The 20,310-nt window shown below is 41.9% G+C and overlaps 2 protein-coding genes and 1 long non-coding RNA gene across 3 annotated transcripts; 1 reads left to right on the top strand and 2 right to left on the bottom strand.

Moving 5' to 3' along the window:
- Nucleotides 1-5,511: 5,511 nt before the first annotated feature.
- Nucleotides 5,512-6,902, bottom strand: LOC134805776 (uncharacterized). Its single transcript, XM_063779001.1, has one exon. It carries the CDS (start codon nt 6,650-6,652, stop codon nt 5,633-5,635), a length of 1,020 nt encoding a protein of 339 aa, XP_063635071.1. The 5' UTR covers nt 6,653-6,902; the 3' UTR covers nt 5,512-5,632.
- Nucleotides 6,903-8,673: 1,771 nt separating this feature from the next.
- On the top strand, nt 8,674-9,549 carry LOC134805774 (uncharacterized). The gene has a single exon (XM_063779000.1). The coding sequence runs from the start codon at nt 8,674-8,676 to the stop codon at nt 9,547-9,549; it is 876 nt and encodes a 291-aa protein (XP_063635070.1).
- Nucleotides 9,550-18,182: 8,633 nt separating this feature from the next.
- On the bottom strand, nt 18,183-19,222 carry LOC134805780 (uncharacterized). Its single transcript, XR_010146390.1, has 2 exons — nt 18,700-19,222; nt 18,183-18,517 (listed from the first exon to the last, which is right to left on the bottom strand). It is a non-coding gene; the product is annotated as an uncharacterized LOC134805780 (long non-coding RNA).
- Between the last annotated feature and the right edge of the window lie 1,088 nt (nt 19,223-20,310).

Raw genomic sequence — 20,310 nt, 5'->3', positions numbered from 1 at the left:
AATAACATATTAATTACGTATACAAATATACTATGATATATATGTACATATATATATTATATACCTATATATATATATAAATAACGACGAAACATATTATGAAACTAATAATACACTAAGATTTTTTCATTCTGCTAGCAAAGAAAGCACGTACGGATTTTTTGAAAGCGAACTTATTAGGCGCATTTTTTATGTTGAAAGGAAGTCCGTTCCATAGACGCGCCACCTGCACAGTGAACGAATTCGACATGAACCCGGTTCGGTGAGGAGGGATGGACAAAGACATATTGCCAGAAGAGCGAAGTTGGCGGACGCGAGAAACGCCGTAGTATTGAAAGAAGGATTTGAGGTATTCCGGAGAGAGTGGATCATTAAGCACAGAAAAAAGAGTGGAAAGCAAGCGAATATTGCGACGTTGTCGAATGGGAAGCCAGCCAAGCTGAGAGCGAAAAGAAGAAACGTGATCATATTTGCGGAGGCAAAAAATAAAGCGAATGCAGTTATTAAGCAGGCGGTGCAATTTATCAAGAAGCTCTTCGTTTATGTCCGGATAACAGACATCACCATAGTCAATAATGGGTAGTATAAGGGCGTTAACTAATGCAACTTTAGTTTTGACCGGTAAGAAGTGTTTCAGTTTGTTCAGATAATGAAGTGAGCCCATGACCTTACGACTGATTTCAGTAACCTGTGCTCTCCAACTCAAGGTGTTGTCGAAAAGAACGCCCAAGTCTTTAACGCTCCGACTAAATGTTATTGGGGAGCCGTTAAAGCTTACAGGTGCAAGTGCGTCCAAGTCTAGTTTTTCAAGCTGTTTGGAACTACCTATAACAATAGCCTGGCACTTTGACGGATTTACAAAGAGGCCAAACCTCTCAGACCACTTCTGGATATGAAAAAGGTCCAGGTTAAGTTTATCAATGCAAGTTGGGAGGTCAGTCACGGAGCACTGGTCGTAGAGTTGCAAGTCGTCAGCATACAGATGGTAGGAACAGCGAAGGTCAGGTGTAATAAAATTAATAAAGGTGGAAAAAAGAAGTGGGGATAAGATACCTCCTTGAGGCACGCCAGTCGCCAGATCATACCAGTCAGACAAAGACCGGTCAACTCGGACTGCCTGCTGGCGCCCCCGCAAGTAGGCACCCAACCAGTGAAGGGCTATTTCAGAGACTCTCATATGTTTGAGCAAGGCAAGGAGAATGTCATGGTCAACGGTATTAAATGCGTTAGAAAAGTCAATAAGAATAAGGACCGTGACCAATTGATTCTCCATGCCCCGCCTGATGTCTTCAGTTACCTTGAGAAGCGCAGTACTGGTGCTATGACTTGGTCGGAAACCGGACTGCAAAGGGCTTAAAAGGTTGTGCGAGTAGACGAAGGCCGAAAGTTGCTTATGTACAACCGCTTCAGCGATTTTCGAAAGGAAAGGGAGAACTAAAGTTACTGAGAATGGTGGGATTACTAATTTTAGGCAGCGGAATCACAAAAGCTTTACGCCAAAGAGAAGGGAATTCACCAGAGGCCAGTGAAGAGTTGATGATGTCAGCTATCACAGGAAGCACACAGTCGAGGACTGACACAATCATGTAACGACTGGCATCATCACAACCCACGGCTTTTGACTTGATAGCCTTAATAATGACTTTTATATCAAATTCAGAGACAGGACAGAATGAGAAATAATTATGAGCACAATCAATACAGATCGATGTTTACAACTTGAAGTTGACAGTTACACTGACATGAATGAATGTAATTAATGGTTGACCGAATGAAATTAACACTTAAAGTCTTTAATGATGTGAGTGAGTCTTCAACTGAGGAACGGATCCGATGACCGGATTGAACGAATGATCCGCGACTGAACGGATACGACTCGAACTGACAGAAGGTGGCGCTGCGAGCGCTCTCATGTTCTATCGCACTTTCCGATTTCAAAGATGTCCGGCACCCATCTAATTGACTTCGCACTTTTTATGACTTTTCACTTTTGCTCGCAAATACCGCACTCGAGCACCGTTTGCACTGAATTTCATTTCATTTTCTTTATTGGGGAAAAAAACAGACATAGGCAGATATATAATACAAAAGAGGACATAGATTTATACATTAGTAGGTGCAACCTACATCCTGAGACAATTCCCACTATGATTTGTAAACCTAGGATATTTAAGTGGCATTGTCATCGGATTGAGGTATAACAGGATAATAGATACTAAACTAACATTGATAGACAGACGATAATAATAATCATTACAGTGCTGACAAGATTACACACATAACAATCTAGCAGCGAGATGAGGAACTACATATTTAGACTTATATTATAATAAATATAGGACTAAGCATATATTGGGCCAACAGTAATTATCTAGTTAAGACGAATCAAATTCTATGGTAAGTTTAAGGAAGTACTTAAACGCTTCATAACAGTAGGTTTACCTTACGTTTGAAATTTGCACGACTATTGTTAAAAATGTCAACCGAGACCAGGTTGTTATTGTACATTTGACATATTCTGCGAAGCGGAGCGCGGACTCCAGCGTTATTCGACGAGGCAGGCAACGCGAACAGGGATGTAGTTCGTGTTCTATAGGTTGGAGCACGGAAACCGATATGTTCAAGCAGTTCTGGACAATTATAATAACCCCCACATATGTTGAACAAAGCAATAGCGTCTTGGACATTGCGTCTGCTAGTCAGAGTTTTAAGTTTGTAGCGTTCAAGGAGCTTGTCGTATGACAATGGAGCATGAGCCATTCTATAATGGAGAGCCCTCAGGAATCGTTTTTGAACAGCTTCAATCGCATTTTTGTAGACTGCATAATGAGGGTTCCAAACTTGGGATGCATATTCAAGGTAGGGGCGGACTAAGGAATTATATAACAGCAAGTAAGATGAGCATTTTTTTAGAGGTTTGGCAGCCCTAAGAACGAACCCTAACATTTGATATGCTTTTGTTGTAATTTTATGAATATGTTGATCGAGAGTAAGCTTTTCGTCAAGCGTAACCCCTAGATCCTTAACATGATTAACTCTTTGAACAAGTTCTCCTCCTATGTTGTAATGTGTTAGTATTTTATTTTTGTTTTTTGTGAAGGTTATATGCACGCATTTATCGTAGGCTAAATACAGTTTGTTGGACTGACAATAGGCATGAAAGCGGTCCAGATCATCCTGGATAAGTTTGCAGTCGCTTTGATCTTTTACGGCTTTGTAAATTTTCAAATCGTCTGCAAACAAAGCAAAGTTACAGTTTAAGAAGCACTTATTGATGTCATTAATAAACAAAGAATATAGCAACGGCCCCAGTATAGATCCTTGAATTACACCAGATGGCACCAGGGATGCGCGAGATTCGAAGCCGTTTATGGTTATTTTTTGTGTGCGATTATCCAGGTACGAAGCGAACCATCTTAGTAGGTTACCCTTGATGCCATTATACGCTAGTTTACGCAGTAACAAGACATGATCGACCTTGTCAAAAGCTTTACGGAAGTCCGTGTAGACCACGTCAACCTGAGCACGCTTGTCCATAGAAGTAAACAGAAAGTTTGTATATACAAGAAGATTCGTTACTGTAGATTTTTGTTTCATAAAACCATGTTGTTGAGGTATAATGTTATTTCGAACCAGTGGATAGATTACATCATGGATTAGGGATTCAAGCAGTTTGGAGATACAAGATTGTATAGAGATCGGCCTGTAGTTGCTTATTTGGGATTTAGACCCGGATTTGTGAATAGGAGTTACATTGGATATTTTCCAGCATTCAGGAAATATTCCCTCTAATAGGCACTTATTAAACAAAATGACAAGTGGTTGTATTATTGCTGGGGAAGTATGTTTGAGAAAATGAGGGCTTATTTTATCAGGACCCGGGCCTTTTTTGGGGTCCAGTTGTCGAAGCTTGCGCTTGATGTCTGTGCCGCGTATGAGTATGCTGGGGATAATATTAGCCTCCGGCGAACAAGGGAGGTCGTCGAGATCGGATATGTTATACTTACTTTTACTTTCGAACACTGAGCTAAAAAACCTCGAAAATAGTTCACATACATCGTTTGGGGTGCTGGCAGACATATTACCCAAAGACATAGTATGCGGGTAGTTTGATTTAGATTTTTTTAAAGATGAAATATATGACCAAAATGATTTAATGTTAGTCTTCATCGTGTTTTCAGTGTTATCGGTATAATTACGGAAGCATGTTGTCATCATATTTTTGCAGCGTGTCCTTAACAGAGAGAATTCTCTATAATCTCTAAGGGACCGGTACGTCTTCCATTTTAACCAAACCTTCTCTTTTCGTTTGAGTGTTTTAATGAGTGCATGTGAGAACCATTTGGGGTAAGCCTGATTTTTATTTTTACAGAGAGGGACATTACTTTCAATTATTTTATTAATAATACTATAGAATTTGTTAACAGCATCATTTGTTTGTAATGCGTTTAATTCAGCCGACCAGTTTACGTTATTTATTTCGTTATTGATTTTCGGGTAGTTGGCTTTGTAAAAGTTATATTTTGGTACATTCGTTGAGGACAGCGTAGGAGCAAATGCCAGACTAACATCGAATTGAAAGGGCGGATGGTGCATATCAATATTACTTAAAACTACAGCGGGAGGGGAGAGGTGGCAATCCATATTTGAAAATAGCAGGTCTAGTGTTCTGTTATTCTGGTTGGTCAGATAATTATATTGTAACAGGCCGAGGAGATTACTTGTATCAAGCAGGTGCTTGGAGGCTTCACTAGGTGTAGACAGTACCTGAGCCCTAACTGAACCCTGGGACGCCACCCATGTTAAATCAGGTAAGTTATAGTCCCCCACTATGCATATTTTACTGTTAGGCTCTAACTCACATATTCTTTCGATTTTTTTTAAGTGTTCAAAATATATATCTTTATGTGAAGCGGGAGGGATATAAACAACACATATAATCAATTTAAAATTAGCGGTAGGTAACACTAAAAAGAGGTCCTCGGCGCCTTTAGATTCCCAGTTCGCGCATCGGGTCGCCTGTATGGACTTCCGTACTCCAATAAGTACCCCACCACCGTCCTTTTTACGGTGGGTACAAAGGTCGCGGTCCCGCCGGTGAATAACGTAGTCACAACCTAGTACCTCGGCATCTTGTATGCCGGATTTTAACCATGTCTCAGTTAACATAATTACATCATATGAGGAGTTTAGTACGTTGAGTCGTAGGTCAACCAGTTTAGAACGCAAACCACCGCAATTTTGGTAATAGAATGATAGTTCACGTGTGCAATTTATAATAGACAAATATATAATTTATAACGCAAAGTAATTTTGATAATACGTGCGCGGTGGTTTTCGCGTAGCTGGGACCCTCGTAATGACGCAACGACATAAATATGGTACGATAGGTATTACTTATTTGTGCATGGTAAACTTTAAAGGTATATTTGGACATATTCAAATAGTAATAAGCCATAGGTATTATTATATTCAATCTAAGTAACAGTTTTGTTATATATAGTGCATTATTACAGAATTTGGCGATGGCCAGTGTGGTAGTATTTATTCTTAACTTAAATCTATCACAACTAACATTCATTCGGAGGCTTTTGGGCAAAACAACAGACACAGGTGGATGTAAATAGACGTGTCACAAACGATCAAGGTCTGATTCGGTTTTAATTGCCAGTATACGAGAATCATCGGTCTTACGCATAAGTATTGTAGCATTTTTAACCCAAATCCACCTGTAGTTTTTGTTTTTCCTTATCTCGCGGGCCTTAGCGTATAGGATTTTGTTTTTTAAGGTTAAATGTTCGTTAATGTATATGGGAGAAGTCGCCGCCACCGTCTCAGCTGCTGACGAGGCATCGCTGCTGCAGCCGGCGGCCTCGAACAGCTGGCCGGCCGTCAGTCCACGGCGTACCCGTGCAGCGGCCACAAGGTCGTCACGCAGGCGGCGTGTGGTTAATTGAATTATAATATTCTTAGGCCGGTCCATTTCTTTATTGTGGGGGACACGGTGGACATCTTTGATGTGATTATGTGTTAGTGTTGTGCCCAAAACTTTACCTAGGGCAACGGCAATGTGGATTAGGTTTTCACTTTTTTTCTCCGGTACGTTTTGTAGTTCGATATTGCATAGCCTTGACTTTTGCTCCGCGTCGTCGCAGTGTTTTTGTAGTGTGGAGACCTCACTGTGGAGTTGTTCGTTCTCGGCCCGCAGTCCGTGTATCTCGTTGGAGAAGGAGTCCACATTGGACTCGAGAGTCTTGATACGGCCGTCCCACGAGTTAACTGTTAAGGTAAGCTCCGATAATTTGCTATCAAAGTCAGCCCGCAGTGCCGTTAGGTTAGCGTTTAGAATGGCAAACTTACCGTCGAAATATTTCATGAGAGCGTCTGTGTCAATATTAACTATAGATGTAGACGGCAGGTTTAGCTCGGGGTTTGTATCAGCCAGTGGCTTGTTGATAACGACGGGGCTAGCTGGTTTTTTTGCCGGTTGTTTACATGATCCGCACTTCCATTTGGGCTTATTCATAGGTAGTATTTTCTTGAAGTCTACGTCGGATATGCCCACACAGTAGTAATGATAGCAATATTGACATGCTGAACATTTTAATAGCTCCTCTGTTTTTATAACTAAGCTGCACTTTGAGCATTCCATCGTCGTATCGGGGCGAAAGAAGTTAACAACGCAAATATGGTGAGGTTATGTTTCGCCGGTGGGTTGGTTAGTCTTTAGCACTGTTTACACTGTGTTTTTTCTAATGGATAACGTCACTATTTAATTATCACGTAATAAACTCACTATGGTAAATCTAATTATATCGTTTAGCACCTATTTAAAATTAAATTTGTCGAATTTCGATAGGACACCGTTATATTCGTACCGAACGGTTACAGCGCCACCTAGCGAAAAAAAGAATTTAACGGCAAAATGAAATAATGATGACACGATGACTACTTTGACGCGATGATTACGTTGACCCGATGAAATTCCGACGCGACGCGTGCGCCGTGTTACGTAACCCGCCGTTTTCTTCGCCTACCGCACACGACACGCGTTGATTCCTTGAAATCTTGATTAATCTTAACAAATATGATGAATATGAATATGAATTATCTTACTGAGACCGCTCCGGTGCTTCTCCTTCGTAGACGAGCGTCGTTCATCTTCGGCGTTGTCTCTAACCTTGAAATATCGCGACGATATGCTATCTGCTTTTTATTTCTTTAATATAGGACATAGGCGCGCAATCTGGCTCCCCTTATTGTGAGCAACCTTAACTCTAACGACTTGTTAACTAAGGGCCGCCGCGGCATAAATGTCTAAGCACGGTGAGCAAGATGGCGACGCTGGCATAACCGACCAGCGATCACCTGCGCGCCCGGCGCGCGTGTATTCGCGACGAGAACCGGAATAGAAGAGCTTCTTGCTAGGGACAGTATGAATGTCCTTCGCATTGAGTGAATGAAGTGAATGACTGACCGCACCAGTTGCAGTTCAGTCTCAATAGTTTGTGGCAACACTAAGCTGTCATGTTGACACTTGACACACAGAGAAAAAGCCGGGAAACTAAACGTGTATAGGATAAGAGAATTATATGTAACTAGTAAACATTATACCTATTCAACACAACACGGTCGTTATTTAATGTTCCTGCCATCACCTCACAGCACTCCCACATTGGTGACCACCGAAGTTGCGCAGTGGAGGAGCCCGATTTCAATCAATCAATCAATCAATCAATCAAAGCATTTATTTTCAGGCTACTAAGGCCCATAGATACATACCTTACAAACTAACATATATATACAATAATAAAAAACTTAAATACTAAAAAATCATTTTCGTGGCGCAGTTTTGCTTGCGCGTGCGACTCGTGTCCGACGAGGGCAGATTCCTAGAAGTTTGGTGCCTACATAGTGTTTGGCGTCTTTGCACAGGCCGACAGCTGCCCCGTGATAGCGGGGTGCGAGCCGTGCGAGGAATTAGCGTCAGGTCGACGCTGCCCGGAATAGCACCAGACGCGTTACGCATTTCGCCGTCGACATCGTCGTGCCGACTGCAGATCGGATTTGTAAGAGTGGTGAAGTGCAAGTGTGCGTAATATATAAGCTTTACGTGAGTGATTTTGCCTAAGGAACCGAACCAGGCCGTGCTACATAACCCAAGGGACACTTGTAAGTAAAATAAGTACCTATTATAAAAACTGATTCCTACAACGCTATATAATCTCGTGTTCTACGTGTGGTGCATTATATCAAGCTGGTGTTCTGAGGACAATTAACATTTTAACCATTTCATGTACATCATTAATTAATTACCTAACATAACCCGTTTAACTCGCCTTTGCTTTTAAATTAAAAAAAAAAGAATTTTATTGTGTTCAACTATTTTATTCATTCATGGACTATTGAGTACTACGTTTGTTTTGCCTTACAAAGCCTTCAAATTAACCTTCATTGCATTTAGTACATACTTATATTTAAAAATAAAATCTGTTTTTGTATCTTAAATCTTAACCTATATTGCTATTTTTTTGTATGAATGTTTTCTGTGTTTGTTTATTATCATAACGTTTGCCTGTTGTACTAACTGAAATTGTTTGTGTGGTGTGTCATATTTAGGCCATATTTGGGTGGTGGCATTTGCATTTGAGCACATATTTTATTCCCCGAACCATGTCGACAGAGGAACTCAGACAACAGCTGGCAGACCTGCAGAGCAGGAATGAAGCACTACAAGCTCAGCTGCAGGGACATCAAGCTTCCCCCCAACCCACACCTACACCGGCCACTGGAGATAAAGTGTGCAAAGTATCTGTAAAATTACCTCCGTTCTGGGCAGACAAACCTAAAGTATGGTTTGCCCAGGCGGAGTGCCAATTTCATGTTGCAGGAATAAAATGTGATATGACTAAATTCAGTCATGTGATTAGTATTATAGACCAAAAGCTGATTGGAGAGATTGAGGACCTGGTATTAGATCCTCCTAAAGAAGACAAATATGAAACTTTAAAAAAAGAGTTGATTAGACGACTGGCTGTATCAGAGCAGGAACGAGTAGAGAGGCTAGTTAGTGAGGAAGAACTTGGTGACAGCAAGCCTTCTGCTTTCCTCAGACGGCTCCGCTCTCTTGCAGGGACAACAAAAGATGAAACCCTCCTGCGGCAGCTTTGGATGAGGCGCTTACCAAATAATGTTCAGGCTATTCTTGCTGCTCACACTGATCTTTCCCTAGAAAAACTAGCGGGGTTGGCTGACAATATAATCGAGGTGTCACCAGGCTCGTCAAAAGTCAACAAAATTGACAGTAGCTGTCCACCAAGCGAGATGGCCTCGCTCAAAGAGTGCATCGAACAACTGTCCATGCAAGTAGCCAGCCTTGCTGGCTCTAACACCAGAAGCCGCTCCCGTAATCGATCATCTTCAAGAACCAGAAGCCGAAATGGATCCCCGGCAACTCGAAAATGCTGGTACCATAGGAGATATGGCACAAGAGCCAGCAAATGCGTCCCTCCTTGCAACTGGGAGGAAAACTCCAACCGCAATCAGTAAGCGCGGCTACTGATTGCTCCATGTTAAAAACTTATAGCCGCCGCTTATTTATTAGGGATAAATGCACTAATCAAAAGTTTTTAATAGACAGTGGATCTGACTTATGCTGCTACCCTCAACGCTGGCTTAAACACAGAAAACCTACTAACTGGGAACTCAGTGCAGCGAATGAAAGCAGCATAAAAACTTATGGTACAATAAAACTTACCTTGGATTTAGGACTGCGGCGCGAATTTACATGGCAATTTGTGGTTGCTGATGTCAGCACCGCAATCATAGGATCTGATTTCCTGGCGCACTATCACCTTTTACCAGACTGTCACAAAAAGAAATTAGTCGATGGTACTACGGGTTTAAATGCTGCAGCCTCAGTCGCTATTACAGATCACTCAAGTGTTAAAGCCATAAATTTTCAAAAATCGGTATTTGCACAAGTGCTCACTGAGTTCCCAGATATCGTTAAACCGCCTGGTCTTCCACGCGTTATAAAGCACAATACAGTGCACCACATCCGGACAACAGACGGACCGCCCCTTTCTTGCCGTCCACGTCGTTTAGCGCCCCAAAAACTAACAGCCGCCAAGAAAGAATTTGAGGATTTGGTGCGCAGCGGTATTGCTCGACCTTCTGAAAGCGCTTGGTCCTCACCGCTACATATGGCTTTGAAGAAGGACGAGTCATGGCGCCCGTGCGGCGACTATCGGACTTTAAACGCGAGGACCATTCCAGATCGGTATCCTGTCCGGCATATTAACGATTTCACCCATAATCTCGCCGGAGCCAAGATCTTTTCAACCTTAGACTTGGTTAAAGCATACCATCAGATACCCGTAGCCGAAGAAGATATCCCAAAAACGGCTATCGTTACCCCGTTTGGCCTCTTCGAATTTCCTTTTATGACCTTCGGGTTAAGGAACGCCGGCCAAACTTTCCAAAGATTTATCGACGAGGTCACGCGGGGTCTCGATTTCGTATTCCCCTATGTTGACGACATCTTGGTATTTTCAACAAACGAGACGCTTCATAAAGAACACCTAAATATTTTGTTCAAACGGCTACAAGATTATGGCGTAGTAGTTAATCCGTCAAAATGCGTGTTTGGTGCCAGGGAAGTCAAGTTTTTAGGCTTTCAAATCAGCTCAGAAGGTACTAAGCCTCCACAAGATCGAATCCAAGTCCTACTCGATTTTCCCCCTCCGAAGACCGTCCAGGGTGTGCGCCGATTTCTTGGCATGATTAATTATTATCGCAGATTCATACCCCAGGCTGCCCGATCACAAGCTCCTCTCATCGATGCCGTCGCTGCCATAAATGGTAAAGGTGCAAAACCAACATGCATTCTTATGGACACCCGAACTTTTGCTGCGTTTCGAGGAATGCAAGGCGAGCCTGTCTAAGGCTACCCTATTGCAACACCCCACTGACGGCGCTTCCCTCGGGCTTTTCACAGACGCATCTAGCATCCACATTGGGTCCTGTCTTCAGCAGCTCGTAAACGGTCAATGGTGCCCTCTCGCTTTCTTTAGCAGGAAACTGACCTCCCAGCAGTCGCAGTGGCCGGCATATTATAGAGAGTTGCTAGCGGTGTACGAAAGCGTACAGCATTTCCGTTACATACTCGAGGTTCAGCACGCAACTATCTACACGGACCACAAGCCGCTGCTGTACGCTTTCGTACAGCGTCGAGAGAAGCTTCCACCATCACAGCTGAACCAACTCTCCTTCATAGGACAATTTACTACGGACATTCGTTACATCAAAGGTGAAGACAACGTGGTCACGGACACAATGTCGCGCATTGAAGCTATTTCACTAGACGTTGATTACGTGGCACTCGCTAAATCACAAGAGTCCGACCAAGACCTCGCGATTTTGTGCCAAGGAAATTCCAGCCTTAACCTAACAAGGATCACACTTCCTGGCACAGAAACTTCCATCCAGTGTGACGTATCAACTGGAAAGCCCCGTCCCTACTTAACCCCTTCGTTTCGCCGAGCAGCATTCGAACAGTTGCATAACCTCAGTCACCCGGGAGTCCGCGCCACCATTAAATTGCTGACGAGCCGATATGTTTGGCCATCAATTAAAAACGACGTACGAAGATGGGCCCAGTCGTGCCTCGAGTGCCAACGAGCTAAAGTGACACGTCACATCTCAGCACCCATCGGCCACATTCCTCAGCCATCCGGACGTTTTCAGCACATTCACATAGATATTGTGGGACCAATTCCAGTGTGTAATGAATTTCGTTACTGTTTGACGGCCATAGATAGAGTCTCAAGATGGCCGGAAGTATGGCCCATGCGTACTATCACGGCGGAGGAAGTAGCTGATACATTCATACGAGAGTGGGTGTCTCGTTTCGGCGTGCCGTCAATAATTACAACAGACCAAGGAACTCAATTTGAGTCCGATCTGTTCCGCCGCCTCACACAAACCTTTTCCTCGAAGCGCATCAGGACAACCGCATACCACCCGTGCGCCAATGGTATGATCGAGCGAGTCCATCGGCAGCTGAAGGCCGCTCTCATGTGCCACGCCGATTCTTGGGTAAGAGCTCTACCCCTCGTTCTACTAGGCATGCGGACAGCATTCAAAGAAGACCTTAATGCTACTGCCGCGGAAATGGTCTACGGCGAAAGCTTGCGTTTACCAGGAGAAATGTTAAATCCTGCCCCAGCGAGAATGGAAGACCCAGCCGACTATGTCACCCAACTTCGACGAAAAATGGCAGCTCTACAGCCTATTCCAGCCTCACGTCATTCGAAACCAGCTATCTTCATCTCCAAAGCCTTGTCATCAGCGACTCACGTTTTTCTGCGCGACGACACTGTTCGCCGCCCATTACAACCTCCTTACACAGGCCCATACGAAATTGTATCTCGGTCATCCGACGGCAAAACTCTGACACTCCGCATCAAGAGTAGGGAGGTCGCAGTAAGCGTCGACCGAGTAAAGCCAGCCTTCATTGAGGCGAGTGCTACAGAACCGGAAGCCAGGGCACATATTCAGAATAAATTACCCGTTCCTAAGCCTATTGTCAAGCCAGCCGGAGTCCAATCGCCTAAACCTCCTTGCACGGATGAACCCGTTAAAGCTCCCGCGGATGCCACTACCCAAATGCCACCTATCACGCGATCTGGTAGAAAGGTGACATTTAGCAAACGCGATGATTTTTGTTATTTCTAATCGCCTAATGGGTTATTTCTCTCCGTGGGGGGGTGGTGTGGCAACACTAAGCTGTCATGTTGACACTTGACACACAGAGAAAAAGCCGGGAAACTAAACGTGTATAGGATAAGAGAATTATATGTAACTAGTAAACATTATACCTATTCAACACAACACGGTCGTTATTTAATGTTCCTGCCATCACCTCACAGCACTCCCACAAGTTTTAATTACATTGAGCTATGGATTCTAGGCGATTTGGCGTGAACATATTCCATAGAAAGAATTATATAAATTTCCTGTGTAGAATTAGAAAAATATATTATTGTATGTGTTTATAGACCACCATCAGCTGACTTCAGCACATTTAAAACTACAATGGAAAGTGTGCTGAAGTTAGTATGTAAGGTAAGGGCCAAAAACATGTTATAGTCTGTGGAGATTTTAATGTTAACTTGTTTGAGTCCTCTAGTAATACTGTTAAAATGCTGTGTTTGTTTAAATCATTCAATTTATTTATCTTGCTTCTTGAACCTACTCGGGTAGGTGTAACTAGTGCAACATGTCTGGATAATATATTTGGTAATTGTGAATGTATAGATAAGCAAATATTTAACTGTTTTCATTCTGATCATAGCGGTCAAAGTGCTGTCTTCTTAAGCGATATTCATGATACTCCACAAACAATAACAAACAGACACATTACTAGTAGTTGCTTGGAATCATTCAAAAATGAAATTCAAAAAAATCTCTGCATGTTACCATTTTCACATTACAACTGAAAAAGTCTGATGAAGATGTTTTTAGTGTAATTCTTTATCATTTTAATCAAAATTTCAATATGAAAACTATTAGTGGGTCAATAACTAGAACAAAGTTTAGTGAATGGCTACTACAGGCATTTATAAAAGTAGAAAAAGGCTTTATGAACTTTATGGTGAGAGAGAGCTGAACAAAAATACAGATTTCCTGGACTATGTAAGGAACTACTCTAAAATCTTCAAGAGAGTGTGTTTGACACCCAAGGCAAACTATATACATACAAGTTCTAAACTGAAAGTGTCGGACAACAAAGTGAAGACAACATGGAATATTATAAATAGGGAAGGCGGGAAGCTGGTAAATGTAAATCACGCGATTGTCAAGTCAACATTGTCTCGGATAAACAACTGATCATGTCAAACAAAGATGTTGCCTAGGCATTCGAAGATTATTTTTCTAAAATAGCTATTAATGCCACGAAATGTCTATGTACAGCCACACGCTAAGGCCGAGTACCTATATTACTAAATGGACTGAAACTATATGGAATCAAATGGTACTCAGGCGTTGCATGTGCCTGCACAGACTGCATAAAATAAGGTGGGAGGCGATAGCAAGGGATCCTATTGGCCTAAGTCCCTACTTCCCTAGCCCTAACTTATTCTATGACAAGGATGTCTGTACCGGGAGACCTATCGGTAACAGACGGATTCCCTACGGGGGGGGGGGATCAAGGTGGTTTGGATGGATACTTGCTGCCGATCGCCCAGGCTCAAGCGACCGATTAAGGCTGAAGGAGTCTTATGCCCCAGCAAGGGTTCCTGTAAAAAGGTGGTGGATGGGAGCCTCTACTCTCAGAGTGTCGCCCTGAGCAAGCAGAGGTTTTTTGGGTATGGAGGTAGTGAAACACCTACGGACAATTGGTATCTGATTTATTTACAATTTGCATTTCTTTATATACACAACTTTACCTATAGCACACATCATCATTCAGGCCTTTAACATCTCGACAGATGATTTATGCAGCGTCTGTAAGCGAGGAACAACGTCTCTCGTGGCCAATGCGGGACCGGCATTTGCGACCGCATTTATGGCAGCTGAAGCAGGGAGCCATGTCGGCACCATCAGGTGGATTGTGCCTCTTTGCGCGTTTTCGGGCAAGGTCTTGGAACCATGCGTTGTCGTGAATTTCGCGACCTTTCGCGATGGTACCCCTCCATCCATCGCGATCTGACGCGAGCTCCTCCCAAGTGTCCCTATCGATATCAAAAGCGACCATGTCGCGTTTCGCGCAGTCCTTAAAACGCAGCAAGGGACGTCCAATGCGGCGCTTTTTAAATGCTATTTAAATGCACCTATAGCACACATATGTAAATCTTATTTGTATTCTATCCGTGTAAAGTGCAACTAAGACAATATGTTTCTGCTGGCTTATGCCCTAGATTGATCTGCGTGGATCAGCGCGATGCGCTGATGCAATCTGTTGTTTAAACAGTCTATATTCATCTTCGTCTCGAGCTCATTCCTTACTTTGTGCTAATGTTAAGAAATGTAATATTAACTTTGAGTTTTGTCAAGTAGATTCAGCAAATATTGTTTTAACATTCAAGTCACTCAATTTAAAGAAAACTGAACACTTATGGGGAACATTAGTTAGAGTCATTAGTCATGTCATAGACGTAATAGCGCCTTACTTAGCCGTAATTTATAATATTTCAATTTCACAAGGCGTCTTTCCAGATCTTATGAAATATAGCAAAGTCATACCTCTTTTTAAATCGGGTGATTCGAGTGATATGGCTAATTTCCGTCCAATATCAATACTTCCTGTACTAAGTAAAGTTTATGAAAAGTTAATGTTAAATGATCTACTGGGTCACTTCAACAGACATACTTTACTTACAAGCAATCAGTTTGGTTTCACAAAGGGCCGTTCCACGCCCGATGCTGCTTCGGTACTCATTAAACATATTTATAATATTTGGGAAAATTCTTGTGATGCAATTGGCATATTTTGCGATCTTTCTAAAGCATTCGATGGTGTGGATCATGGAACGCTCATTTTGAAATTAGAACACTATGGTCTGTCAGAAAATGCCCTAAACTTTATGTCTTCTTACCTTAGTGTTAGGTTAGTCCATATTGTCTCTTTCACTCCTGTACCGATAGGCTAATCAGTGCATTAAATGAGTACAACGCGAGCGCACGTCTTTTATTTATCACAGTGGCGACGTCCGGGTTTTTTTAAGTACTCACGCGATATAGACGATCATAATGAATTCGACGATCGGAAATTTACCTATTTATGAAGTTGGCAATGACTGGAAGGTGTTTAAGGAAAGATTAAGCATCTGGCTCAGTGCAAACGCAATAATTAAAACAGAAACGGGGGTCGATCGTCAACGCGCCGTGTTGCTAAGTGCACTCAACGAGTCCGCGTATAAATTGGTACGCGAACTAATTTCACCGAAGACGCCGGAAGAGCTGTCTTATGAAGACATTGTGAAAGAGGTGGACAAACATTTATTGCCGAAAAAGTCGCTTTTTGCAGAAAGGCACAATTTCCACAGGGCCATTCAACAAGGGGACGAAGATTTAACACAGTGGGCTGCAAGAGTTCGTCTGTTAGCATCCGATTGCAAATTTGGTTCGGATTTGGATAGCATGCTGCGTGATCGGTTCGTATTGGGAATGCAGGCGGGACCCGTGCGGGACCGACTGTTCACAGAAGATGCAGATACCCTCACGCTAGCACGAGCGCTAGAAATCGCTGTATCGTTGCACAGCGCGAGAACCGCCGCGCGCCAGTCGGCCGCGCCTAGCAACAGCAATAAGCTGACGGAGTCAGTCGAGGTCTACAAAGTATCAAAAGGATCATCGTCTAATAGTGGTGTGGAATGTGAAGTGTGCGGGTACAGTAATCATACGGTCGATAAGTGTCGGTTCAAAGGTTACAAGTGCAAAAGCTGTGGCAATAAAGGCCACCTAAAACGTATGTGCAAGCGTAGGAAACGTGTAAATATGCTGCATTCTATCGATGAGAGTAACGATGATGATGGTAAGAATGAGTCCGTTTGTTATTCTAATCATATTTGTAATTTACGCAGCCATCATGGTGAGGAGATAACTTTGTCCGTTGAGGTGTGTGGGCAGAATATTAGATTTTTGGTCGACTGTGGTTCAGCTGTCACCACCCTTCCACTGCATGTGTATAAGCGATATTTCCCAAATGTTCCCTTAGCTCCGCCCGAAACACGACTTATATGCTATTCTGACAATATTTTGAATACGGAAGGAGTTATGCGAACAACGGTGAAGTACGAAGGTGAAAGTAACTATATAAATATACATGTTGTGAGAACGGGTGCCTGCATTGCTCGGAAGAGATTTTTTTGCATCATTTAACTTACAGATATCTAAAGTAAACTCTTGCGAGCCTTGCCATAGCCAGTCAGAAAGAAATTTTTACACGGTAAAGTATCCAAGACTTTTTAGTTCCCGGTTAGGCTGTTTAAATAAATTTAAAGTAAAGTTATCACTTAAGCCTAACAGTCAACCAATTTTTTTCCGAGCTCGTACAGTTCCGTTACTTCCGTTTACATTGCGGGAGAAAGTTGAAAAGGAAATTGATAGGTTAGTTGAAACGGGAGTACTTCTACCGGTCGACCATTCCGAATATGCGAGTCCAATAGTACCTATTTTGAAGCATTCCGGCGAAATTAGGTTATGCGCCGATTATTCAGTAACGCTTAATAAAGTGCTTCAAATAGAAAAATATCCTTTGCCTAAAACAGGGGAGCTTTTTGCTAAGTTGCACGGCGGGCAACAGTTTTCTCAGTTAGATTTAAGTCAAGCGTATCTACAACTGAGTTTAGATAAAGATTCCCAGTTACTAACGACGATTAATACTCACAAGGGCTTGTTCAAATTTACCCGTCTTGTTTTTGGGTTATCAAATGCGCCGGCAATATTCCAAAAAACCATGGAAAGTTTATTGCAGGGTATTGAAGGAGTTTTGTGCTTGTTAGATGATGTTTTGGTGACAGGGGAAACAAAGGAACAGCATTGCATGAGGTTAGAACAAGTTTTTAGTCGTTTACAAGAGGCAGGGTTAGTGCTAAACAGAGACAAATGTCATCTGTTTAAGGACTCTGTAACATACTTAGGGTTTGTTATCGACAAACATGGCATTCATAAATGCCGTAATAAAATTGAGGCAATGATTTCCACAACGGCACCAACAAACGTGAACGAACTAAGGTCATTCCTAGGGCTAGTTAATTACTACCGAGTGTTTGTACCTAACGCTGCATCGATTTTAGGACCACTGAACCGGTTGTTGCAGAAAGGGGTAAAATGGGAATGGACTATAGAACATGATAACGTTTTCGCGAAGATAAAGGAAGAACTCGTATCAGAAAGGGTGTTATTATTATTATTTAAGCTTCATTTGTTCTACAGTCAGGTTGTTATTTATTTATTTATTTTTTATTTGTTTTGGGGCTGACTGCAGATTCCATCTGCTGGGTGAAAGCCTCCTCACTTTTTCTCCACTCATCCCTGTCTTGGGCTTTTTGGAGCCAGTCTTTTCCTGTGACGGAGGAGATGTCGTCTGTCCATTTCTTTTTGGGTCTTCCTGGGCGCCTCCGTCCTACAGGTCCGGTCCATTTTGTCGTTTCTAATGTCCATCTTTTGTCCCGATATCTGGATACATGACCTGCCCATTGCCATTTTAGATGAAGAGTTTGTTGGAGAGCATCTGTAAGTTTGGTCTTTTGACGTATTATTTCGCTTCTAATTTTCTGTATTTTCCTTATATTTAATATACTTCTCTCCATAGATCTCTGACAGGTCCTTATAGCTTGACGTACTTTATTTGTGAATGTCCAAGTTTGGCTTCCGTAAGTTAGACTAGGCAGGATACAGGTGTCGGTGTCCATTACGATTTTCTTATGGGCTATGCTGTATTCGCCTTTCAAGATTTCCTTCTGGGACCAAAACCTTTTCCATGCTGTGTTTATGCGTCTGTCCACTTCTTCCTCGTTGTTCGATGGGCTAAAAGATATGTGTTTTCCCAAGTATATGTATTGTGGTTAAAGATTTTTTTTATTCATCTCAAAAGAAATTTACATTTCACTTAATGAGATACATGCACTAATACTATTCTATGCTAATTCGTTAGTTTGCGCCCGTGAGCGACAATTTGATTCTATTTACAATTTTTTATTCATTAACATAATCAATTTCAGTCCCTGCCACATTAATTATTTTTCTTCGACTGTTGGTCATAGCTTTTGTCTTAGATGTATTCATGTGCAGTCCTACTTTCTTGCTCTCCTTGTCAAGGGTATCTATCATGTCTTCTAGTTGGGTCGCAGATTCTGCAAAGATTATAATATCATCTGCAAAGCGTAGATGGGTCAGACGTTTATCAAGTATACTGATTCCTTTATTCTTCCACTGTATGTTCTTAAAAACTTCTTCTAGTACTGCTATAAACAATTTCGGCGAGAGTGGGTCTCCTTGTCGGACACCTTTGCCTATAGCTATCTCCTCTCCTTTCCTTTCCATTTTCACTCGGCTTACACTTTGGCTATAAATGTTTATTAGGATGTTTATGTATGTTTTGTTGATTTTACTTGTTTTCAGAGCTTGCCAGATAGAGCTATGTGTAATGCTATCGAAGGCTTTCGAGTAGTCTATGAAGGCTATATAAAGGGGGTAATTATATTCTATGTATTTAGCTCTTACTTGATCTAAGGTATGGATATGGTCCATAGTTGAGTATCCTGATCTGAATCCAGCTTGTTCAATTGGTTGGTGTGCATCTATACTTGGCGTTAGTCGGGTCTGTAGTATGGATGTGAAGAGTTTATAGATACTGGACATCAAACTGATTGGGCGGTAGTTGCCAACATCTAGTGGATTGCCCTTCTTGTACAGTAGGATGATATCAGAGCTGCACCACTGTTTGGGGACGGTTTCTTGTTCTAAGACCATGTTATATAATTGAGCAAGGTGAGGTACTAGTAGTGGGGCTCCTATTTTGAGTGCTTCGTTGCTGATATTGTCAGGTCCGGGGCTCTTTTCGGGTTTTAAGCGAGAGATATGTTTTGATATTTCTAGTTCGGATATTGGTTCTACTATGTCCTTATTGTCCTGATTTGATTCTAGGAAGGTTGTATTGTTAGGTTCTATATCTGGTTTCTTATATAGGTTTTGATAGAAATTGGTAGCATGTGCAATAACATCTTTTCTATTCTTCGTTTCTCGTTCCTCATCCTGTAATTTTTGTATCCAATCCTTGTGATTTTTGAGTTCTTTATAAGCTCGTTTGGAGCTTCTGTAGGTAACTAAGTTTCTTTTGATTGTTTCTTGTCTATGACTTCTGTAATCTTTTCTTATAGCTTTATTTGTTTTCTTAAATAAGTTTTTTAGTTCTGTTTTTATTTCTTTTGACTTGTTTTTTATTGCTAACAGTTCTGTGCGTTTGTTAATTAGTTCTATTGTTTCTTGCCTTAGTATTTTCTTCTTTTTTTGTTCATCATTATCAGTTTTTAGGCTATTTGTTATTGCAGTTTCTAGGCTATCATAATAAGCTTGTGTGTTTGTATGTTTTTTATTAAGGAAGCATGTCAGTAGATTTTCATTTAAATGTTGTAGGTATTTTGTTTTCTCTTGTTCTGTTGTTGGTGGTTTTGGTAGTGATCTATAGGCTTTTCTGCTTTTTTTAGGTGCTTCAAGTAGGAAGGAGGACCTTAAAAGTCTGTGGTCTGTTCATCAGAAAGGGTGTTAGCGCACTTTAACCCTAATTCAAAATTGGTTCTC

This window comes from Cydia splendana, unplaced genomic scaffold (assembly GCF_910591565.1).
Source record: "Cydia splendana unplaced genomic scaffold, ilCydSple1.2 scaffold_59_ctg1, whole genome shotgun sequence".
Taxonomy (NCBI): domain Eukaryota; kingdom Metazoa; phylum Arthropoda; class Insecta; order Lepidoptera; family Tortricidae; genus Cydia; species Cydia splendana.
Note: the sequence above shows the minus strand (reverse complement) of the source record. Positions and strands in the feature narration are given on the sequence as shown.